This window comes from Octopus sinensis, linkage group LG5 (assembly GCF_006345805.1).
Source record: "Octopus sinensis linkage group LG5, ASM634580v1, whole genome shotgun sequence".
Classification (NCBI taxonomy): Eukaryota; Metazoa; Mollusca; class Cephalopoda; order Octopoda; family Octopodidae; genus Octopus; species Octopus sinensis.
In genome coordinates, this window is record NC_043001.1 from 88,597,742 (window position 1) to 88,624,796 (window position 27,055).

The following is a 27,055-nucleotide window of genomic DNA, read 5'->3' on the forward strand; positions in this document are numbered from 1 at the left end:
TTATGGTAGATTGTTGTTTTTGCTTTTTAAAAAATATACTTTAAAATACTGACTGGAATGACTTGTATGATTAACCAATCTAAATATAAAGTTGAAGAATAGACACGAGTGCATTGAAAATTGAAAATTACATCTCATATCTCCTATATATATATATATATAATGTCTGTGTGTATGCATGCATGTATATATGGTAGGGAAGGGTTTTGGGCATGGCTATGTGAAGGCATAAGTTGTCATTAAAAAGTTTACTTTCCAGCTACATAGTCTCAGGTTCAGTCCCACTGTGGGGCACTTTTACTGTTATTTTAATGTCTTGGTTGACAGAAACTGAAAGAAGTTCATCAAGTGTGGGTGTGCTTGCGTCTCTTTGTTTTGATATCTTGTGATATTTGTAAATGAGTAACCATACAAGTGATGTTTTTCATTCCTAATCCTCTTTGAAAACATGTTTGGCCATGAGGAAATATTAAGAGACCTTACTTGGAAAATTATCTTACTTGTAGGTTGGTGACAAGCAATAAAAAAAATCTTCCTCATCAAATTCCTGCTTACCAATGCAACCATGCATACGTATACACACATGTTAATGTGTGTATATATATATATAATTTATGTAATATAATCATATTATCACCATCATTGTATTAACATCACATCACTTTTCTATGTTTTACATTGGTAAGCTGAAATTTGAAGCAGATTTTCTACTGCTGGATGCTCATCATGTTGCCAATCTGTTTTCCCAACAAGGTAATATTTTCACCACGCCCAGATATTTCCACTGTATGTGTTTGTAAATATATATAGGTATACAGAGACAAAACATAGTTTCTATAACCTTTGTGCATGTAATTTACATTATCTGTGCACAATAGTGATTTAGGTACAGAGAATGTTAAATAGATTTGTTGAAAATAAGTACATGATTCATAAACTCATATGATATATGTTTAAATTAATTTAATATTTTCAAGAATGTGGTATATATGTGTATATATTTAATGATTAAAAAATTTCCATTTCTATACACCTAGACCATTAAACATTGAGAAGAAATAGAGAAGATTATATAATAACTGGAACCAATTTAGGCATAAATCCAGCTATGAATAATACTTATATATTTCTTTCTTGGCTAAAGAATTAATCAAAAGATGATAACGATGATGTATGTGTGGTGGGTTATGATTATATATGTATATAACTATGAATGTGTGTATACTTATATATATGTTATGTACAAACACACAAAAACTACAGTGACTTAATGGCTTCTCAGCAGCAACTCAAGTTTCATGTTTAGGCAAAATATCTTATTTTGTTTGAAATAAAGCTTAGTCATTTTATTCAACCATCAGGCATTTCCAGAGAATTTCAAACATGAGCGACAGTAATTTATAAGCAATTGTGAGTAAATGCACTTGCTGTGAGAGTATGAAAATTTATGTAAAGGTTGAATTTGGGTAAGTCGGTGAAATCCCTTGGACTGTTAAGGATTATGGCTATATATTTTCTTTGTATTGGTTACTAGCATCTGTCTCTTTGATATCTAAAAGATTTTGGTAGACTATTAGGCATAGTTCCTGGGATTGTTCTTAGTAGTAGTGTATGTATTCTTGGGTGTTGATGTGAGGTCAAGAGTAGAATTTTAGGGATGGCCTTCCCCCTATAGCTATCCAAAAGTCAATAAGTGGCCAAAACATACACCACTGACATAATTTATCCCTAAAATTATACCACCACACCATTTATATACAGATGTATTGTACTGACAAACCTTTACTAGATGATGATAATAATTAGCTTTAGTGCTGTAAGTTATTAACTCCTATATCTACTTATATTTAACTCATGAGTGCATTTTTTTTTATCTACATCTCTAACCTTTCTATTCTCTATAAGCACTATCATTATCTTCTGACATAAAAAATGTATCCCAATACTCTGTACCTATTGATGCGTTCACTAATTTTCTCCATCCCTCTCTCTTTCTCTCTCTCTCTCAGTATAGATGTCTCTAGACTTCACCACTGTCTTCACTTCCGTAATAATGTACACCTAAGACCCTACAATCAACTGACTTACAGATCATTCCCACCATACCTGTCCAAACCCTACATTTCCACAAACACATGACTAAGAACCGTTTCTTATCATATCACCTGGCATAAAGCCACCTCCCTCAATACTTAATACCCTTCTCATTTGAGGCACTTTATTTTGTGATTTATGTCGTAACTTCACTTGTACTGGTGTCATGTGAAAAGCAAGCATTCAGTACACTCTGTAAAGTGGTTGGCATTAGAAAGAGCATCCAGCCATAGAATCCATGCTTCAATAGACATCTGAGCTTGTCAAGTCCTCTATCTCACTGGTTCCTGTTGAACTTTCCAACCCATGCCAACATGGAAAATTAATGTTAAATGATGATTATCCAAATTCTCTCAGAATCCTCTCGAATTCTCTCAGAACTCTCTTTGGCAATATACCGTACTTATGTAGACCTATCAAGCCAAGTCAGTGGCACGTAAAAACACCCACTACACTCTCGGAGTAGTTAGTGTTAGGAAGGGTATCCAGCTGTAGAAACCATGCAAAATCAGACTGGAACCTGATTCAGCTCTCTGGCTTACCAGTTTTCAGTCAAACCATCCAACCCATGCCAGCATGGAAAAACGAACATTAAATGATGATGATGATGATGAATTCTTTTTCAGAAACAGGACTACTCCTGTAAGAGTCATTAATTTAATAAATTAATGCACACACACATATATATAGTGAAGGTGCATAGCTTAGTGGTATCCAGTTCATGATCACAAGATAACACATTGTATCCTAAAGCAAGACACCTTATTTCACTGGATGGCAAAAATGAGCTGTACTTGTATTTTAAAAGACCAGCCTTGTCACATTCTGTGTCACACTGGATCTCTCTGAGAATTACATGAAGGGTATCCATATTTGTGGAGGGCTCAGCCACTTGCATGTTAATTTCTCAAGCAGACTGTTCCATTGATTGTCATTGTAAGTGATGAATCACAAGCAAATGTAATTAAAAGTTCCCATTGCAGCTAATTGGTTCTAGGTTCGATTGCATAACTTAAGTAAGTTCCTTTTAATATAGCCTTGTGGAACATGTGAGACTGAAACTACAGAATTCCAGTGTATGTGTGTATGTTTATTATGTACAAAAATATGTATGTGTGCATAGATAGATAGATGGATGGACGGACAGACAGACACATTTTTATATGCCCATGTTTATGTTTGCACTGCTCTAAAATTTTTCCATGTTTAGGTTCTATACCTTACTGTTTTTATTGCACTAAGTTATAGAGGCTAAGTCATTTGATAAATAGATATCACTGGAGGAAATGCTAGGCTCAGTATAGTAACTAGAATTTTGAAAGAATGTGTGTGTGCGTACATGCATGCATACGCATGTGTGTGCATACGCATGTGTGTGCATACGCATGTGTGTGCATACGCATGTGTGTGCATACGCATGTGTGTGTGTGTGCAGGTTTGGTGGCTTGCCCATTTAACTACTGGCACAGGCACACATCTATACAATTAATTTAGTTGCTTGATGAGGAGGGTTATTTTGGACACTCTACTGGATGAAATACATGATCAGCAATTTAATTAAAGCCTCTATTTCTTATGAGTATATGGAAATATTTGCTTAAGATAAGCAAAGGGCATTCCAATTTCTTTGTCCTCTATAAGCACTCTGTGAGTTGGATTTGACGAAATGAAGAAGCAAACACATGTACACACATCTCTTCAGTCTCCATTTCAAACAGACACACATTGCATTCTTTTTCAGATTCTCTGTCACTTTCTCTTTCTTTCTTTCCTGCACACACACACACACACACACACTTCTTTCACATTTTCGCCTCTACACAAACATGCACACATAGACACATAATCACACACATTGAACAAACAACTGACAGCCAATCTAATACTCTCCATATGTTTTCCCAGTATCCTTTAGAAAAGACTTTGCTACCATTATTTCTCCGTCACATCAAAAAAAGACATTCATTGTTATTACTTGTGTTCTTCAACTGTTGTCATTTCAACTATAACAAACAAATATAACCCAACATGATGTGATAGCACTTTCAGTTATGTCAGTAGCCTTCCATCAAATCCAAATATGTGTTCACATTTACTTTTTGAAACTACAAATGAGGTATGTGGGTATATGTAAGTGTGTGTGTGTGTATCTCTCTCTCTCTCTCTCTCTCTCTATATATATATATAATATATATATATATATATATATATATATCACCATGATAGATCGTTAGCCACTACACACATTTTTTTTTCTCCTTTTTTTCTCTCCTTGTTTTTTCTGTGTCCCTTTCTGTAGAAGAGCATAGGCTCGAAATGTAAAAGACTTTATCTATTCCTGAGTGTTATACTAATACATCTGATTGTTTTGTACACCACCTGTCTTCGTCTTTTGTTTTTTTCGTAAACTCTCCCTATATATATATTTAGAGAGAGAGAGACACATATACATACGTGCAAGCACACAATGCCCATGTATATGTAATGTATATACATATACAGGGTGCGGTGAATAAACTGTTGTCTAAACTACACAAAAATGAAAATAACGCATCTCATTTTAACAGATATATTTGCCAAAATTACATAAAGATATCTTGAAATACTAAACAGTAAATTTATTCAATAAAATCACCATTGGCTTCAACCATGGCCTCCAAACGACTTCAGAATCTCCTACAACTCTTCTGGGCAGTTTCCTTAAGTTGGTGAATGCTGTTGGTGAATCCTTTCCTTCAGTTCATCTTTGGTGTTACAAGGAGTTTTGTTGGTCTCTTGCGCATTTGCGCCCCACACATAATAATCAAGGGAGTTGGAGTCTGAGAGTTAAGTGGCCAGATGCTAGGGGTGATGTGGTCGTAGAAATTGTCTGTCAGCTATGACTGGGTTTTCCTGCTTGTGTGACGTGGTGCAGAGTCCTGTTGCCAGACATAGTCTTCCAGCAGCCACCTTCTTCACCCAGGGCAGCATTATCTCTTTCAGGCACTTGATGTAGGCCTCCATGTTGAGTCTGAGGCTGTGCGGGAAGATGAATGGAGGCATAATGTCACCATCACTAGTGATTACTCCAAAAACTATGATGTTCACTGGATGTTTGATTTTTGCCACTCTTGGTACATGTCCTCAGATTGACACCCAAATACTCTGAAATATTTGTATTGGAGCTTCTTGTGTGAATGACAAGCAGTACAACATATCATTTCCAAATTTCTGGCCGAGTGAATTGCACCATGATGCTGTTTTTCTCACAGACTGTGCCCAACTGACCCTACTATAGTGTTTAGTCAACAAAATCAAAAACAAAAAACTGTGCTTGTGCGAAATTAAAAATATAAGGTGATGACAATTTACCCATTGCACCCTGTATATATAAAATAAAATGTGTGTGTGTGTGTGTATATATATATATATATATACACACACACACACACACACACACACACAAAATGTACATATATGTATATGTAGTATACATATATGTAATATACATACATAAACACATACACATGCCAATTTGGTGTGTGTGTGCATGCGTGCGAAAACATGTCACCAAGTGGTTAATTGGCTCATGATCATAAGGTCAACTGGAAGTAGTACCAGCCGAGGGCTGATACAGTATTCTCTTCCTTCTGTTGTCACATCCTGAATCTTCTACAGTATGTGGTGGGGCCGGGTGAGAGGACCAAGAGGGTATATGTTTCTGCTCATGATAACATAGGCACTCATTTGCAAATGATTCCTAAGATTTATATATTATCATCATCATTGAATATCTGCTTTCCATGTTGATATTTGTTGGATGGTTTGAGAGGAGCTGGCCAGCCAGGAAGCTGTCCAGACACCAATTTCTGTTGTAGCATGGTTTCTACGGCCAGATGCCCTTCCTAATACCAACCACTTTACAGAGTGTGCTGGGTGCTTTTTCCTTTCCACTGGCATGGGTACATTTATCCAAAGCACAAGTGCATTTTACATGGCACCAGCACCTGTAGAGGACATGTCTATATGTATGGATGATTGCAATTTTATTTAGCTTGATACATCTTCCCAAGTACAGCAAATCCCCACAACTTCTGGTCCCTTGTCATTTCCTCAGAGAGGCCCAGCATTTGAAGATCCTTTCTCACCATTTTGTCCCACATCTTCCTGGGTCTACCCCTTCTACAGCTTCCCTCCACAAATAGAGATCAGCACTTTACACAGCTGTCCTTGTCCATATGCATTTCATAAGCAAACCAGCGCAATTTTCTCTCTTGCACACATTCCATGCCTTCATCATCATTTTTCAGCCACTTTCCTTGTAGATAGAGATTGGACAAGTTGGAGTCAGCTCAATTTCAGTTGTATCATTAACCTAGATAGTTTGAAGGACCACATCTCATGAGTTTAATTTTTGGCATGGGTTTTGCAGCTGGATACCCCTACAAATGTCAACCAATTTACAGTGTGTACTGGATGCATATTTCCAAGGGTGCAGTGCTACAGAGGTAGCCAAGTCTGTAACATGACCAAAGAGACCTCTTGATCCTATATTATATGTTTGCATGCCAACCTCTCTACAAATTTAGACACATGAATAATAGTTGCAAGTCATGAGAAGAGTGTAAGGAGTATTCAGTGTTCTGTGACAAGTATGTATATATGTATATATATATATATATATATATATATATATATATATATATATACATACATACACATACACCCACTCACTCACATACACACATTTTTGATGTATTTGATATATAACATTGTATTTTCATTTGTCATTTTGTGTCTGTCCATGTACATTACAGAAGCATTGTTTTACAACTAGATGCTTTTCATGTTGCTAGACATTAGTTGTTTCTCAAGTAAGTTATCTGTAATTCCACACATTTGCATAGATGCAGAACTAGAAGAAATGCCACTACTCATAACTCTACAACGTTTGGAGAAGTGCATATGAAAACAAACATGCAGATACATATATTTGCATGCACATACATGCATACATATATATGTGTGTTTATGCATTCATTTATATATACATATATATATATATATTTATGTATATAATTTCAAAATGAATAATAAAAGGGTAAAATTAATTAATTAATCAATCAATTAATTCATAAAGGAATTTTTAACTCCTATTTCAAAATTCGGTATGTGGTGAAGCAATTAGCTGACCCTAATTATAATATATATATATATATTATATATATATATATATATATATATGTAATGATGATATAAGCATGTGTGTGTACATATACATATATATGTATATATATGTAATAATAAATATTAGGGAATAAATCCAAATTTACAGGGATAAATCAGATTTAGGATTGAATCCAATTTTATAGTAAAATATAATATAATATTAATTAGAGACAAAACCACTCATGAGCTGTGGCCATGCTGGAGCACCGCCATTTGGTGTTGCTACATGGTTTTACTTCACGAAAGCTTTTTAGCAACTGCCATTTGGTGCATGAGAGAGTTCGATGCAGCTGCCCTCATCTGCATCTCCTGCCGTGAAGTTGGTTCATCTGGGATACCTGACAGGAAGAGATCCAGTTTCATTTTAAAGACATCTGCATCCACCCCATGCAGGTCTCTTAGGTTCTTCGGGAGGATATTGAAGAGCATGGGCCTCGGAAGCCCAGGCTATCACAGTATCTTGTCCTACATCTTGATGGCAAATTTGGAGTCCTAGGCACCACGCAGTGGCGCCCAGTTCTGGCATTTGTGTAACTCTCGATGCCAAAGTTTGGGACAAGTCTCTCCAGGATCTTCCAGATGTATATTATGGCATATCTTTCTCGCCTACGCTCCAAGGAATATAGTTTTGATCTCTTGAGTCTTTCCCAGTAGCTTATATTCTGCATAGAGGCTATCTTCTTCGTGTCGCTACGTTGGATCGCCTCAAGTTCTGTGATCAACTTGACACTGGATGGTGACCATAACTGAGAGCAATAATCAAAGTGGCTTAGGACAAGTGTCCTCCAGAGGACCATCATGGTTTCTTGTTCTTTTGTTCTAAAGGTTCTGAGAATCCATCCGGCCAGTCGTCTACATTTCATTGCCAATTTAGCAACATGTACACGAAAGGTTGCGTCATCACTCATGTCACGCACTGATTGTGCCTCTGGGATTGCAATTCCTCCGGGTCCAGTGTATTCATTGGATATTGCATTTAGTTTTGCATGCTGATAGTATAAAGCTTGAAACTTTTCAGCATTGAACTGCATGCTATTCTTTTCAGCCCACTTGTATATTTTGTCCAGCTCACATTGCAGGCGTTTAGTGTCCTCAGGGTTCTGTATTGCCTGTGAAACTTTTGTATCATCTGCATAACTTGTGATCGTGGCTCTCTGCGTGGCTGAGGGCATGTTTGAGAGGGCCATTATGAACAGTAGTGGTCCCAAAACAGTGCCCTGCGGAACACCGCTCACTATTTGCGTGTTAATGGAAGTGGCCCCATTGGCTACTACCACCTGACTTCTATCTTTCAGAAAGTCATGAAGCCATTCTCCCAGTTTTCCAACTATGTTGAGATCACACAGTTTGTGACATATCATTCCATGATCGACTTTATCAAAGGCCTTTGCAAAGTCGAGATATATGACTTCCACATTTGAGTGGTTGAGCAGTCGTTTCAGCACCCAGTCATAGTGTTGTAGGAGCTGAGTTAAGCAGCTTCTCCCTGGTCGGAAACCATGTTGGGTGTCAGGCAGCAAGTCATTTTCTTCAAGGAAGGTGATCAGTTTCCTTCTGACTATTCGTTCCATGACCTTGCTGATGTGTGAGGTCAGAGAGATAGGTCTGTAGTTCTTGGCCTCCGCTCTGCTACCTCCTTTATGAATAGGGCATATTTTACCTTCCTTCAGTTTTCTTGGAAGTTTGCCAGCTGCAAGGAAGCTCTGAAAGAGGAACTGCAGTGGTCTTGCTAGGACTCTCTTACATACTTTTAGGAGGATTGCCGGGAATCCATCGGGGCCAGTAGCTGAGTCTGTTTTCATTTCATCTATAGCCTTTATTACATCGTCTTCCTTTATATCGATGTAATTTATCGTCGCCGCCTCTGATTTTATATCTGCAGTGGTAAAGAAGTCAGTTGGATTGGTGATTTGGAAATGCCCAAGGGGTGGAGTGAAAACACTCTTGAATTGCTCATTCAGTATTTCACTTACCCTCATTTGTTTTCCTGTGAGTGTGCCATCCTTTTCAAGGGGTGGCCCTATCCTACAGTGCACCGTAGCTGTTTCTTTGGCATACCTGTAGAAAGCTCTGGGGTTAGATTTTATGTTGTCTATAGCCCAGGCTTCTTTGTCTGCTCTTTCCTTTTCATGGGAGAGTTGCAGACATTTTTCAATTTCCAACAGTTTTATTTTCAGGCGGGACTTTTCACTTCTTTCAATTTGTTTGTTTAGGCAATTTGAAATTTTTGTACGTCGTCTCATTAAAATTTTCCTCTCTCTGGGGATTTTGTTCTTGTGTACAGTGGCCTTTCTCTCTGGGACACATTTGTAGCATATGGCTTGCATTACAGACATGAATTGTTGAAGTTTCACGTCGATGTCTGGCGAGGAGAGACATTCAGGCCAGTTTTGTTTTAGGATCTCTTTCTCAATTTGTTTCCAGTTTGCCTTATGGAAGTTCAAGCTGGAAAGATTCTGAGGGTTTCTTGTAGGCTGCATGTCCATGCTTTCCTTTGACCCGTACATGGTCAGCTCTACCATGTTGTGATCTGAGAGTAGTGTCGGTGTCACTTTCATATTATGGATGTGATCCATATTATTTGTGAAGCAGAGATCCAGTGTGTTACCTGCCCTGGTTGGTTGGAGTATTACTTGCTCCATGTACAGGGTGTTGATGAGGTTCAGGAGGGACCTCGCCTGTCCTCGTTCACATCTTGTCATTCCTGGGAGAGAAAGGCCCTCGGGCCATCTGACATTGGGTAGATTGAAGTCTCCCATAAGAAGTACACTTATGTGTTGTTCTAATGTGATTAGAACTTCTATTTTTATAAGGCAGTCTTCAAACTTGCCTACATGGCTTGGGGCATCTGGAGGGCGATATGTAGCACACACAAATACATCAAGTTGCCTTATATGTACAATTAGTGTGTCACACACCGAGTTTGAGTATGACAAAAGGACCTGGGGTGTGAGGTCCTCACGGATGTACATAGCAACTCCTCCATGACTCCTTTCTTTTCTGTCGGTCCGTAGTACAACATACTGTGGTATGTGTAATTCCGCATCTGCTATGTCCGGTTTCAGGTGCGTTTCCGTAAGTGCTATGCATAAGGCTTGATTGCATGCAACAAAGTCTCTCAAGAACGGGATTTTTGTCCTGTTACTGAGTGTTTGCAGTCCTCTGATGTTCAGTAGGAGCATCGAGGTGAGGTGTATGTTGTTGCCGGCGGTATCCACCTTGGGTCTGTTTGCTGTGGTGGTCTTGTATATTGTGGGTAGTCCCATCTGCGAGCTTGGGTTTGAATATATGAATATATATATATATATATATATATATATATATACATATACACACACCCACCTCCTCAACTTACGACAATCTGCACTTACGACCACAAAAAATAAATAAATTTAAAAAATCAATTTTTGGACGTTGGGCAGCTGTGCATACAATAATTATCGCAGCATCTGGCAACATAGCTTCCCTCAGACCCAGACATTCTCTGCCTACCACTGTCTCTCAGTCACTTTCAAGTATGAATGAAAATAGTGTTGAATAATACAAATCGGACTTATGATCAGATTGACTTACGACCTGTCAGTCGGAACAGAACTCAGTCATAAGTCAAGGAGAAACTGTATATACACACACACACACACACATATATATATACTTATATATATATATATATATGTATATATATATATATATATATATATATATACACAAAAATGCACACATTTTATATATATATATACAAACATGTACACATGTTATACATATATATATATATATATATATATATATATATATATATTTAAATGACTAACAACAGATGGATAATATGTCAATCCACTTCAGCTGTTTCCAGCGAACTTTTAATTGATTAATGGAGACATTACATCATTAGAAAAACCATTTTCATCAGGCAAATACATGAATCACAGCATTCAAAATCACTCAAATGCCAACAGCTTGTGTCACTTCATGTTTCTATGACCATTGTTGGTCATTGAATGAATTTATTAATTCAGTTTGGTAGTATTATAGGAGAAAATAACATGATGTCAGGTGGGGTAGTGGAGTAACAGAGATTTATAGCAGTGAAGGAGGTTAGAGAATGAGGTACGGGAGGAATCAGATAGCAAAGCATCTCATCACTACAACTAAGATAGAGTTAATTTCTTTTATCTTTTATTTCTATTCAACAATAGGTTTTGGTGCTAAGTACAAAGTAAGGTCACCCAGTTATTTATTTATATACTGTAAATCTTCGAGTATAGTCCGCCCTTGAGTATAATATGCAGGGGATTTTTAGGGGGCTGTACCTCTGAAAAACCTAAACCTTGTGTATAATACACACCCCTTCTCTAACTTGAGTTGTGTGTAATTAAGCCAGCAGCACCTAGTCGAACAAACACTTCCGCACATGCATAATACAATAATGGTGATGTTCTTAACTGTTATATGGGAATGTAAATATGTTTGCAAATTGTCTTTGTTGCATGTTATTGTGTTCTGAATACTTTTATTTTAATAAATATTGCTTACTGCAAGTTATGGATGATTCTTTAAGACTTCATTGCTTTCAGGCTTAGTTTAAGGTATTTTCGCGCCCCCTACATCACAAAATATGTCTGAATAAACATTACCGGACAGCAAATAGAGACTCAGACATTGCTTAGAAAATAATTTTCATTTTTAACCTGATATATAGTATGCACTAGGGATTTTGACCTTTATATTTTGGGGGGGGAAAAATGCGGATTATACTCGAGAATTTACAGTTTTCTATATGCCCCATTAAAGCTGGAAAGGCTGCAGAAGAGAGGTAATAAGCCTAAGATGCACTGGTAGCAGGGAGGGTATCAAATAAGAAGAGTGGTCATCATATCAATAATTAAATAGATAAATGAGTATGCAATAAAAAAGTATATGAAAGCAAATGGATAATAATAAAAATGATATAATTTCTCTACTAATCAATTATAAATTCATTGGAAACAGCAGTAGTTGATTGACACATTATCCATCTGTTGTTATTTATTATTCACCTCACTCAGAATCTGCTCCTTGCATAGATCCAAAGTATATTATGGACTGTACACTTAGTGTAATGTGCATTCTCTGATTAGCCTCAGGGCTCATGATTAACTCAGTAAGGTACAATTAATCATATACATAACCTGAATATCTTTCTGCCTATACTTTGGCACCTGTATATGTAGCTCTCTATTTTTTCTTTTGTCCTTTTTTTTGTTGCATACACATTTTATTTTTCAACCCAACCCAGTGTCTTACCATTTAAGTGCCTGATTCACTCAAATCCTGATCTATTATGTATATATATCAGGTTGAGTAAAAAGTAAGCAACGTTTTGAACCATGAAGAATTTGTACTGGATGTTTGCAAAGTTTTTAATTCTTTTTAAACAATTTTTTGCAATTGTCTGATAATACAAATATAGACTCGCCCAAATGCATCAATAAACTAACATTGATATTTTTTTCACCGCTGTTACAATCATCTGAAATAGAATTGTCTAAGCGCGATATTCAAACAATTTTTCTATTCAACTTCAAAAAAGGAATGTAAAGCAGCTGAAACTGCTCACAATATCAATGAAACATTTGGTGAGGAAATGACCAGTGAGTGGTCAGCTCAAAAATGGTTTAAACGATTTCACCAAGAAGACCTAAGCCTTGGAAGATTGTAAGCATAGTGGACGCCCATCTCTCATTGATGGCAGTCAATTAAAGACCATCATTGAGAAAGATCCATGTAAAACCACTCGAGAACAGGCAAAGAAAATTGCCTGCAACCATGTGCATGTGATTGGAAAATCTCAACAAAGGAGTACCATACTATTTTAATGAAAATTAGAAAATGTGCAGATATGAAATTTGCTCCTCACTTCTTTTCCGTAACGAGACCAATCCATTTCTCGATCGTATTGTAACTTGTGATGAAAAGGGGATTCTGTACAATAATAAAAATCATTCTTCACAGTGGTTAGACCAAAAGGAAGCACCGAGAACCTTCCCTAAACCCGAGCTCTTCAAAAAGAAGGTTATGGTGACTGTTTGGTGGTGTACTGCTGAACTCGTCCGCCATAACTTCTTAAAATTTGGAAAAACCATTACTGCAGAAACATATTGCCATGAAGTTGCCAAAATGAATGGAAAACTGCTACTCCTCCATTCAAGACTGGTCAACAGAAGAGAGCCAATCATTCTTCGTGACAATGCTCCACCGCATGTTTCACTAATGACACTCCAAAAGTTGAGGGAACTTGGCTACAAAGTTCTTCCCCACCCAGCTTATTCCCCAGGCCTTTCTCCTGCTGACTGCCACTTTTTCAAGTACCTTGATGGTTTCCTGTGAGAGAAGGAGTTCAAAAATCAAACTGATGCTGAAAGTACATTCAAAAGTTCGTCAGCTCCAGAACTCCTGATTTTTATATTACCAGAACAAACATACTTGTAACTCATTGGCAAAAATGTGTTGATTGTAATGGTACTTATTTTGATGAAGAAAACTTCCGCATTACTGAAATATATTGTGATGAATTTCATGTTTCAAAACCTTGCTTACTTTTTACACAGTCTGATATTTGCATGTGTGTGTGTGTGTGTGTGTGTGTATCATTCACTTGTTCATTCATTTCTTTTTACATATTTTCTATGCTAGAATAGTTTACCCAAACATCTACTATTACAGCTTAGTTTTATAGCCAGATACCCTTCTTGACAGCAACCCTTACCTTCTTCTTGAGTTCGAGATAGCTTATTCCACATGACTTTAAAATCACACAGCAAGCAGGTGATTCTATCAACTTGAGAAATGTTAGCATTCAAAGACTGTAACTATAAGTGAGAATAGATGTAAGCAAACACACAAACATAGAAGCCTGTATACACACACGTGCACATTATAAGTGTCTGTGTATGTAAATGTTTTTATATATATATATATATATATATATATATATATATATATATATATATAGCTTTTATATGTGTGTGATATAGATATACATTTTTTATATGTGATGTGCATATACACACACACACACACACATATATATATTGTGTGTCTGTGTGTGTATATATATATATATGTATGTATGTATGTAAACTGCATATGTATTTGTTATATATGTGTATGTAATCCCTATAGGTTTGGGGTGACTATAGTCTTGTGAGTGGATCTAGTAAATAAAAACTTGAAGCTCATCATATATATGTGTGCATGTTTATGTGTATGCTTGTCTTGACACATGATGGTTGTAAGCAAGCACTTATAATCATACAAATCTTGTTGTTCATTCCTGTCTTCCATGAAAAACACACCTAGTCAAGGGTATATATTATCTTGTTTGGAAGCAGTTTGGTGACAGGTATGGCATCCATCAGTAAAGAGTCTGGAATAGTGGGATTAAAATGGTGATAATGATATCTATTTATATATATATATATATATATACATATATATATAACTCAACCAACTTTCACACTGATCAAAAGGGATAAACATCCCTCTGTTAAACTTCCATTAATGTTATATCGCCTGAAGAAATGAATCCATAAAGATGATCTACCTCATGTCTATGCTTACTACAGACTACACTCTAATCATATGGTCATGTGTTGCATATGGATGAGGACAGCTGTGTGAAGGAGTGTTACACCCTAACAGTGGAGGGAACCTGTTGAAGAATTAGACCCAGGAAGACATGGGATTAGGTGGCAAAGTACCACCTTTGAATGTTGGGCCTCACAGAAGCAATGACAAGCAACCGTGACCTTTGGAGATATGCTGTGCTTGAGGAGACCTGGCAAGCCAAGTGAGATCATATCTGTGGCCGATGCCAGTGTCACATAACTGGCTCATTTAAAAGCACCTTTCAATCATTGGGCAAGATATCATGCTTGTGAAGGTCTGTTGAACCAAATGAAATCATAGTCATGGTCGATGCCAGTGTCATGTAAAAAGCACCCACTACATTCTCAGAGTGTTTGGTGATAGGAAGGGCATCCAGCTGTAGAAACCTTGCCAAATTAGATTGGAGCCTGGTACAGCCTCCCAGCTTGCCAGTCCTCATTCAAACCATCCAACCCATGCCAACATGGAAAGTGGGCATTAAATGACAATGATGATGATGATATATATATATATACACACACACACACACTGGCATGCCTCAACTTACATTGGTAATTGGTTCCAAGACATGTGACTTGACTAAAAAGCCTGAAGTAACCTAATGAAACATTTTTTAAAATTTACTAACAAATATCTGTTTCAGTAAAACGTTTTCACACGTATTTTGTTAGATTTTCTACTTCAGTATTGGTTTTTAGGTAATTAAAAAATTCTAATGCTTTTAAATATGTTCACTGACACTGATATAAAATCAAATAAATTGAATGAAATTTAGGTTTATTTTTGCCATTGATTTCTTGAAAAATGATGTAAAGTCAAAAAAAAAAATATGACCCAAAACAGTTTAAGTTGAGCTGAAAATTCTTTAATGTAAATTTATCTCTTGTATCTTCTAGTATCCTTCACCAGAATGGGACACTGTGACCCCAGAGGCAAAGAATCTCATCAACAGTATGCTGACTGTGAACCCTGCCAAAAGGATCACCGCATCTGAGGCTCTGAAACATCCTTGGATCTGTGTAAGTACTTCGCTTCATTTATTTAGTGGAAAGAAATGTGTTGTGATATTCCTGTGTCTGAAAGTTCATCAAATACTTATTATTCAAATACTTAATCTTCTAATGATATTTATTGAAAGTTTAACATTGTCTAACAATTTGTCAAACCAATAACTGTTGCTACATTTGTACCTTGCAATAAAACTACATTATAAATAGTATTAGATGATACATTTGATCTACATGTAAATGGATACTACATTAAGATGCAGTTTAATGTATAACTAGCTGATAAATATGTTGGTGCCTTGAAAGATTAGTAAATGACCACTTTGTAATTGTTCTGTTGACCAAATCTATTACGCCACTGCACACACTAATATCAGTTAAAATATATTTGCTTACATATCTAGAACTATAATATTGTATGATTTACAGAAGAATCTTTATTGTATCTTGTGAAAGTTCTTCTCACTCCATCAATATTTTAATAACAAATATGTGATGTATCATTCCACTGTCATTATATATTGATTGATTTTTTTTACCTCCTGGCTTGCCTTCTATATCAAATAATATTCTGATATTCCATGGCTTGCCATCTTAAGATCAAGGCTTAGGATTTCTTTAATAACTTTTCCACTCCTCTGCCTTGTTTGTTAAAATCCTTGAAGGTATATAAGCTATATTTGACATGGCAAATAAGTAAAATAATAATTATTCACAGTAGGAAATGTACAAATCTAATGTAAGCTTTCACTAGATAGCAAACTTTTGCTAAAATCTCTCTCTCAGTTATTACACAACCAAACCCAAGATACTTTCATGTGAACATTTTCATTGTGTTCATAATTCATTTATACTACATACAGTATCAGCTTTGTGGCAATTCTTACCCCGGTAGAGATTATGAATATTCCTGTTGGGCAAATTCTATTTTGGAATAAATAACATTCATGTTATTTCAGAGAAGATTGATAGCAAATGTCCATCATAAATCAGTAACACAAGCTGGAATGAGTATCATGCTAAGATTGTATTTCATATTCCCTTCACAAGACAATATTTTCTTCAGGTCTCTGACTAGCAGCAACATGACATTATCTTTCAATTTGATGAAGTGGAATGTTTAAATAGCAAAGACACACACAAAAAAAAAAATCTTCCCTGCCAGTCCCCTACTCAAAACATAAAATATTGTTTCTCAGATACTTGAATTCACAATATTCAACATAGATCTGCAATATAAATCATCTTTATTGCGCTTCTTTTAACACTTAAACAATATTGGGAGTTCTGTAACAATTCCTACTAATACTTCTACTACTACATATAATTAGTGTAACTGTAAATCTTATTTGTTAAACTTTCCATAGTGTTCAACTGTAGCAGAAGTGTAATGACTACAACTACATATATATTACTGTATATCATATTCATATATACCTACCTATTAGAACTCCGAGTTACTAATGTGTGTATGGAATTCATAAAAGAGCTCTTTCAAAACAATGACTAAGCTCAACAAATTTGAGCTCTGTCCACCTTGTTCTCTATGTAATTTTGCTTGCTGAACTTCACTAAAACTATCTATATAAACTCTGTACATCAGTCTTCCCCTCTTTTGGGGCTTTTGGTATCAGTGTTAGTGACCCAGCATCAGCCTGACACAAGAAAGCCATCAATAGGAAGAAGAATATCAAACTGTGTGCATGTGTATATATAACCATATGTAGGTGGTGGATAACAGCTTGTCTTTCAAACATGGTATATTAAGAATTTGAGTCTTTTAGTTTGATGTTCTTTATTAATAATTTTTTGTATCATTAATTTTTAAAAAATGTTAAAACCTATTCATGTTTTTAATATCATGCACACACACACACACACACACACACACACACAACTATTTTTAAACCATTGTCCTCAATATGATGCTACAGATACTTTCTCACTGAAAGATTTAATGACAATGTTACACAGCTGATTAATTTTAAATCTCAGAACCAGCTTCAAATATAAAAGCTGAAGTCATTTTATGGGTTTTAAACGAACTTCTTACAATTCCTAGATGTGAGATTTTATGTGTTTAATGTCCATGTAGAAATTGCAGGGAGGTGCAATGTAGCATTTGGTTTTACATGTTTGTTTACAATTAAGAGAGTGGCAATTGGACATATTGTCACAATGCTCACATACCAAAAAGTCAACATTTATGCTTTATTACTGGTGACTCTTGCTGACTTTGTCCATCTAAGTAGAAATAGGTGTCATAGAGGTATACAGGCATGTATAGGTGTAGGCATGACTGAGTGGTAAGAAGTTAACTTCCCAGCCACATGGTTCCAGGCTCAGTCCCACTGCATGGCACCTTGGGTCTTCTACTATTGCCTCGAGCCAATCCCGCACCACCACCATTGTTTGACAACCGATGATGGTGTATTTATGACCCTGTAATTTAGTGGTTTGGCAAAATAAACTGATAGAATAAGTACTAGGCTTACAAAGAATATGTCCTGGGGTTGATTTATTCAACTAAAACCCTGGCCGCAGTCAAGTGACTGAAATATGTAAAAGAGTAAAAGAATCTACCTAACTATAAATAGCTACAGAGAGAAATGTTAGAAAGTCCGTCTAGCTATAAATAGATATTGTAGAAAATACAAACCACTTCATAGTAAATAAGTACCATATGGAGGTTAAGCCCACTTAATTATAAATGAAAAGCATGCAGAGGTGCAAGCCATCCAGCTATAAATAGGCACCATAGGATGGCAGAGCTTGCTCCAGTGACCAGTGAGAGTAGTATGTAACTAATATCAATACTGCACATCATTAGCTTGTATTGCTGGATTAAAATGCATCTGTTGAAGGGAAATGGGATTTCATTAGTAATGTTATTAAACATATGCACTCATACAAACAATTAAATTTCAAGTTACACCACTCTGAGTCTTCCAGTCAAAGTTAACAAAATATACAGTAATTTAAATTCATTTTTTTTTTTTTTGAAATTTGTGGGTGAAAGTTGTTTTTTTTCTGCTCATCATATTCTGATGTGAACTATCTTCTTTTTATTCTTTCCACAGCAACGAGAGCGTGTTGCTGCTGCTGTACACCGACAAGAAACTGTAGATTGTTTGAAGAAATTCAATGCCAGGAGAAAACTAAAAGTAAGTATTTTACTATTTTCTTTTTATTCTGTCCAAGTCAGTATATCCAGATCCATCTGTATACCTGTCTGTGTCAATCTCATACAGTTGCTTTTATTCAATTCCTCGAATACCATTCTGCTGATCAGAGTGCATCTGCCCAAATGTATCTGTATACCTTCATACAGTTTATGCATCAGTCTCATACTATTGGTTTCATACAGTATCTCATATGTCCTAACACTTAAAACAAAGTACAAAGCTAATCTATCCTGATTTATCTCTGTACTTGGGTATGTCCATATGATACCATCAGTTTCATACATTTGTATGTCTGTGTATTTTCTTATACTTTGTAATTATGAAGTCAGACTATCCAGGTATATATGACTGCCTCAGTAGTATGCTTGTTAGTCTCTTATCACTGGTTCCATACTGTTCCTCTATTTGTTGTTCCATTCAGTATTTATAATGTAAGAATTTTTATAGCTTAGTTTGTAGGACACTTGAGAATATAGTGAGAGCATGATATATATTCTATTTTCACATTTACAATTTGGTGCTAATTATGTAAAATGAGCAAATTCTATGTAAAAACAAAATACTGACAACTTCTCATTCCAATTCTAAATGACATCTATGATTCTGCATCTCATTCTAAAAACTCTCAACATTACTTCAGATTGAGAATGTGTGTGTTTGTGCATGCACATATGGATCTGTTCATATATATATATTTGTGTTTATGTACATGATACATTCGTGATGTTTTCACAAGCATTTATTATGCACACAACTCTTTCATTTACACGTACATATATATATAATTCTGTCCAACCCATGCTAGCATGGAAAGCAGACGTTAAACGATGATGATGATGATGATATGTCAGATACAGGATACTTTTCCATTAATAATGGTTAAACTGAAGACATAGGGTAAAATTGAATAATTTTACTCAAGTATAACAAATGATATTCATTTTATCAATTTAGTAATGTGAACAGACTGTTCAGTTGGGTTAGAATTCAATCCAGTTCAGAACTGAATACACTCAATTACTTGTGTCAGTTTGTGTCCTGTTCTAACATTATCATTGATCTGAAATGAAACTTGATATACAAAACTAGACAAATTTGATATGCAAAATCTCTGCGAATTCCTGGTACTTTTTATAACATTTCTACTGTGTGGAGGAATCTAAACTCAATAATATGCTACAGTTTATTTGCATCTACATGCAGTTATTGAGTTTGTTATACATACACATCTATACACACACACACACAGTGGAGAGAAATAATCATAGAGACACCAAAGGAGAAGAAAGAAGTGTAGGAGGGGAGAGTAAGTGAAAGAGTAATTATGGGAGGAGTTATAAAAATGAGTATGTTTTGATTTTATATTAATGTAATAAATAGTTTTCTTTGAAAATTAATATTCATTTCATCCTTTTGTATAAGCACTTTCCCCTGTCTCTTGCGCTATTCGCTTAGTACCTTGAGGGGTCACCTAGACACATTGACCTTACTATTTATCTGTTTGCATGTAGCTTGTACAACTTGCTCTGCCTCACTTTCTTCTTTCATACTCAAATCCTTAACTGCTAACTTAAAACCACTCCCTTCTTGAATTTGATAGTCTGTGTGTGTGTGTGTTCCAAAGGATGGTAGTTTTATATAGAAGCAGACAATGTGATATATATGCCTCAGTATCACAACTACCAACCTCTGAGCTCTGTCCAGGCTATAAATCTCACCATACTTGAACTGTCAAGAAAGGAATCAGCCCAGACTTAGAACATGAAGCTAGTATTTAAATCACCAGTGTAACAACAAAGTCTACTATCTGAAGTAGATGTTTTGCTACCAGATGCTCTTCTGTTACCAAACCTCATCTGTTTTTCAAGCAAGGTGAAATATTCTTCTAGTCCAGATATGTTTTATTCATGGAAGATTAGAAACAAAGGACACCATTCATATAATAGGGATGATTGTTGAATGCACTCAGTAGCTAGAGATGCATGCCTGCACAAGCAACAGAATTCTTTTTGTTTCTGTCTACCAGATCTTCTCAGAAGGCTTTAGTTGGTTTGGAGTTAAGGTAGAAGACATTTTCCCAAAGTGCCACATTGTGGGACCAAACCAGAAACCATGTGTTTATATATATTATATATAATGCATTGCATCACACAGACACCACTAGATGGATATCATACCAAACTGTTGAGGTTTTTCTACTTGAATTTTAGCAGTAGCTTAATAAGAAAAAGTAAATCCTGCTGAAATTGCTTTTCTAGACATGATGTTCAAGGACTGTTATAAAGTAGTTAAGTATAAATTAATTCAGTGCTTCATGCAGACAGTTATCAGCTTTGGTTTATCAGTTAAGTTCACTTGAACTTTGTGTCACACTGTGATAAGAACATTGGCTCTCTGTTACCAACACTCACCTTGCACAGTAAAGCTATTTCGCTGTCTGTAAAGCTTTACTCAAATCCTTGAGAGTTTACATAAGGTAAAATTGCTTAATTTTCGTTTGGCGTAGTTATATAGTTGTTGTTCAAGTTTAGTTCCTTCTACATTCTCAAAGCAAAAAAGAAAAAAATGTCTAATTCTTGTTTCAGACCACAAGGTTTATGTAGATAATAACGTGTATACATTTAGATTTAACTACTAATACACATCTACAGTATTTCTACTGCTTTTATTTTTTTGTATACTATAATCGAATACATGGCATGTGTCGTGTAGAAAAGTTTTTAAAGTTCTGTATACAGTTTTGCTACGTATGTTTCTTTCTAATATTTGCTAAATAGTATTGTAGGTGAACATAGCACATATGTTTCACTTGTAATATTTGAAATAGTATTCTAGCATACTGTATACTAGCATATTTTATAGTATAATGATATATTATTGCTTGATTTATATTGTAGGTATATATGTTTAGATTGTAATACTTCTGCGCAATTTCTTTCTTTTTTTTTTACATTACTTTGAAGCATAATATTCTAGATCATAAATGAAAACGTAATATACTATGAGTCACCAAAAAAAAGACTATATGCTGTTGCTTAACCTGCAAGAAATAGCAGCCAAATACCTCTCACATCCCACTTTATTATCTTAAAAAAGAAAGATTACATTGAATAGACTGTCTGTAAAAATAGTGGATGGTCATGGCAAGGATGTCTTTGATCATGAAGATATTGGATCCATACTGATGCAGGGCTCATCAGCAGCAACAGTAGCATAATTCTGCACAATACATACATAATACATACATGTATATATATGTATTTTTATATATATATATATATATATATATATATATATATTTGTTTTGCCAGATTCCTGATGTGTAATAGTGTATTGAAACAGATATTATTTTATTTCAGGTTGACATATTTTTCTGTGCACTAGTGTGTGTGCATGCATTTATTTGGCAAGAATAAAAAAGAACATCCCAAAATATAACTATAACTATATATATATTATATGTGTGTGTGTATGTATATATATGTGTGTGTGTATGTATATATATTTGTATGTATATATATATACACACACACATGTGTGTGTGTATTTCCCTCACAAGAAAATGTTTTTTTTAAAAAAAATGGCTCACGTTTCATCTCTCACTCATGCGTACAACATCTGCCTTGCTTATATCACATCTGCTCAGTACATGTAACATCTGCTTGATACATACCACATGTGTTGTATATATATATATATATATATACATATATATATATATATATTGCATCTGACCATCTGGTTTCAGTTGTGTCCAATATGCAAGATTATTATAAGACTTTAACATTTTTGTAGTTTTACTCCTATACAGAAGAACATTTATAAGGCTAGTGCATCTATTTCATCATCATTACTCAAAGAATTTACTACAGTTATTTATTAATTTTTTAAAATTTCTTAATTACTTTGACTTAATTTTATAGGAACATGTAAAATTACTGGGTTGGGATAACAAATGTGACTTATGGTATAAATGATAACCAGCTGCTTAATATGTTTTTAGAACTTTAAAAATGGTTTTCCATTAATGACGAGGGAGACATTGAAAATAGAATGTCAGGAGTAAATCTGTTTTAAAATGCATTAGATTTTTTTCTATTATCCATTTCTTTGGTTAGTTCTAACACATGGAACAAGAAGTCATACCTATTCAAAAAAATACATATTAGTGTCTGAGGAAGTATTAATACCGAGAGGTAATATTTATTGCCACTTAAAACAATGAAGGAAGGTCGAAATCATGTATCTGGTGGTCTGGCACTCGAAATGGCAGGGATATGTTTCCCTGCTAGCTATATAAACAAGTGTGCATTTTACACCAAAAACCAATATAAGAGTTTCTCTCATGGTATCTACCACAGTTTAGCTTTGTTCTATCAAAACATCCACGTTTAATTGGCAATAAATATTACCTTTAAAGTCATGCCATAAGTTAAATTTTACATGAGAACTTTATAATCACTCAGGGTTATAACTTCTACCAGATATATACTTTTGTCATTTTCATTATCTATATGGAGTTAGGAAGGATATCCAACCATCAACATGAATGATGATGACAGCTTGCATTTAAGAAGACAAAAATGCTACTAGCAGGAGTGCATGATATTATTGTTGTTTGGTCCCAAGTCTACTTTGATCGAGTTGATCTATGAGCAAAAGTGTACCTGTCTTGACAGACTCATCTTTTAGTCAGACATCACAAGACTAAATTTTCCAGTGTACCCTGCCTTTAATACATTAAGGTGTGATTTAAGTGAGATTTTGCAGCTATGTCTTCATTATTACCTATGCCCTTTCTTTGCAAAAGTTTGGGATTTTCTCCCTCCCATATCTTTCCTATTGGTGTTGACTTACAGAAGCTCAAGAGTAGCATCAATGACATCAATTTCACTTATCTAAGAGAACCTTCAAAGGCCATCCTTCAGACTCAGATAGTTAGAAAATTGGTTCAAGCATATATTATTGTCATTACAAGTTATGTTCAATGAGATTTCAGTGTTCCCTTACTGTTATACTGGCTGCTTCACTTACTCCTATCTTATATCATGTAGAGACATGTATATTGCAATGTAATACAGCAGCTTTATGGAATGGCATAGCCATTTAATTTTCCAAGGTTCAACAACCTCAACATGCTGCACTGCTTCTGGACTGTCCCAACACTGAAAATATATGTGTATTCTAACACAACTCAATCAGCTCAACTCTAATTCTATCCCCAATACAGTATAAACATTTTTGAAGATACAGATATATTGCTGACTCATAACGAAATTTACTGATTATCTATATTCCAATATTTTATCTCTTATACTGGCTACAAAATTTACTTTTCTGTTGATGGTAAACCTTTTCATCTGACACTACATAAATACATTTTATATTGCCAGACCAAAGACTTCCATACAGTTATTCAAGAATCAGTTGATCAACAGTGTTTATCATTTCTCTTTCTCTCACTTTGCAGGGTGTTATTCTTACCACTATGCTGGCAACCAGAAACTTCTCCAGTAAGTCCCATTCTATGTGTTTATAATTTTTTCCTCAACTATCATTTCTCTGATCTGAATTTCTTTCTTTCTTGGGCACTAATGAACATGTTATACATGGAAAGTTTACATGCACAACTATATATTGTTTATGGGACCTTGAAACTGGAAACAAAATATACCACCATATCAATTCATATATGATTTGATTACTAAATATATCATGGTTCCTTTTAAATACCTTATTAGAGTTGTAATGTTCCATTTATCTTTTTGTTTTAAATTATGTTTCATCCTATTTGATTCTTATATAATCAGCTTAGAGTCCTACACTGTAAAGAAAACCAGGCTTTCCTTTCTGCAAGTCAGTGGAAGTTTGAAGTGAGAATTAATCTTCACATAAAATGGAACCTCACATTCTTAGAAAGTTCCTTCTCTCACTGGGAACTGGTCTGTTCTACTAAGAATCTGTTGTGTATTATAATACTCAATTCTTAATCTGTGTTAACAATATTTACTAAACAGAAATACACTCTGCCCTAACATTAATATTAATGTAAGTGTCTGCAATTATTACAAAATATTTAACTTATCAGCTGGAGTGATTTTTCAGTAAGTGTGTGACAAATACTTTTAAAAATCTTATCTTATAACCCTGCTGTAGAAAGAATTTTTTTTTATGCCGTTAAGTTATTAAATACATTTATGGTAGCAGGACCATTAATTGACTGTCTGTTCTCTTCCATTGAACATTAGTTCAATGTCATATCGGAAAATGCATGCTAATTTACATATATGTCATTCTTTGTTGCTTTCTTTGTGTGGTATAGTAAACAAAGGTAAGTCCAAATAGTGTGATAACTATATCAAGCATTTCACCTTGGCTTTTCCAATTTTCCTTTTTTTTTGTTTTTGTTGTTGTTTTTCCTGTAGTTTCAGGCTATCACACATTAACAGACTGAGCTTAGAGTTAAGGGCATTTGAGCAGTGACAGAACAACTGTGCTAGAGTTTGATGCTGTGTTATTATCCCTTGCCCTGCTCAACAAGACACTGCTTTTGTAAGATTAGAAGAGAAATGCAGCAATTTTACAGTACCTGAAGTCAGTGTGTAGTGAAATGATTGATGGACATCAGTTATTGGACATCTTTATAGTAGTCATACCATAATTGAAACTCTTTTCTGGTGATTGTTGTCAATGTTAGATTCTGGCACAGTGGAGCTGGTCTGATTTATAATTATATATTGTTCTATATTTGTCTGTTGAATTGCTAATACTGAATGTTGTAAGTTTTGAAACTAAACAATCTGTCAATCAGTCAAACTTAAGATGCATATGACATTTCTACCAGTACTGAAAAACACTGCCAAATGCTATAATGGAGATGTTCTTAGCTATCCAGCGCTTGATCACAATGACCATTTGTGGTTTCTTCTAAGAATTTCTTATACAAATCTGCTTTTTCAGTATTAAAGAAGTATTTATCAAATTCACATTGATATCTTTACTGAAATTATTGACAGTGCCAATATGACTGACGATGTGATGTGACCAAATTCTTGTAACAGGATTCTTTATGTGTTACACTTTACCATGTTAACAATTAGAGGTCTGTAATTATATAATACCAACCTTAGCATTGGTGAGATGATTGATAACCTTTTTACACAATTTCTGTTCAGTTTAGACTGCAGTATCTTGGTGATAACTATTCCTCCTAGAACCAGATATTATTTTAGCAGCAGACCTCGAAAATGTTATAAAGTAGGGTCAGCTATCATTATGCTAGCATCTACTCAGGAAAACATTATCCAAAAGTCTGTTTTATACCCTTTTGGATCACAAAACTTCTGCAACTGTTTCTTTCTTCAGCTTTGCTCTTCTCTGAGACCTGTTGAATTAGTTGTGTCTGTTCTCTCCAGTGTAATATAGTAATGGCAGATCAGGAAAGATAGTTTCACAGTCTTTTTGATACCTCTTAGTATTCCCATTCAAGTGACCAGCCAACAGGATTGTATATGTTGACCATACAGGTAACTGAAAATTTGTCATTATGACTATAAGTTCATTTATTATTGCCTGTGTTGAGTATGAACATATACCCTGATAACTAACCTGATATGAAGTTCCTTAGAGAAGAATATCATCTCATAACTATATTTATGTCAATGCCTCTAATTAAAGCTTTACTTAGAAACCTGATTTTGGGGGTAAATATTAAATAAAACAGAAAATCCTTGCTAAATATCTGAGGATGATCTTGAATACTCCAGAGTGTTGCAAAAGTATGCTACTAAACTTCTAACCATTCATAGACAAGGATTTTCAGTCAGTTATGGTCTGTTTAATTCCTTTAAAAGAAAGATCCAGTATTTCAGTCATTCCTACTAAAAGAATTTGTTATCTCAAATTATTTTTGGA

At 35.0% G+C, this 27,055-nt stretch overlaps 1 protein-coding gene across 41 annotated transcripts in view; it reads left to right on the forward strand.

The window, feature by feature from the left end:
- Positions 1-27,055, forward strand: part of LOC115212079 (calcium/calmodulin-dependent protein kinase type II delta chain) — a 429,066-nt gene that overhangs the window by 265,146 nt on the left and 136,865 nt on the right. For 28 of the 41 annotated variants that reach the window (XM_036502876.1, XM_036502886.1, XM_036502877.1 and 25 more), the window contains 4 exons: positions 15,846-15,968; positions 19,037-19,120; positions 24,612-24,654; positions 25,464-25,472. In XM_036502876.1, the coding sequence (XP_036358769.1) occupies positions 15,846-15,968; positions 19,037-19,120; positions 24,612-24,654; positions 25,464-25,472 (259 nt within the window). The remainder of the gene's footprint in view (positions 1-15,845; positions 15,969-19,036; positions 19,121-24,611; positions 24,655-25,463; positions 25,473-27,055) is intronic. The other 13 variants (XM_036502878.1, XM_036502900.1, XM_036502894.1 and 10 more) reach the window with 1 other exon arrangement.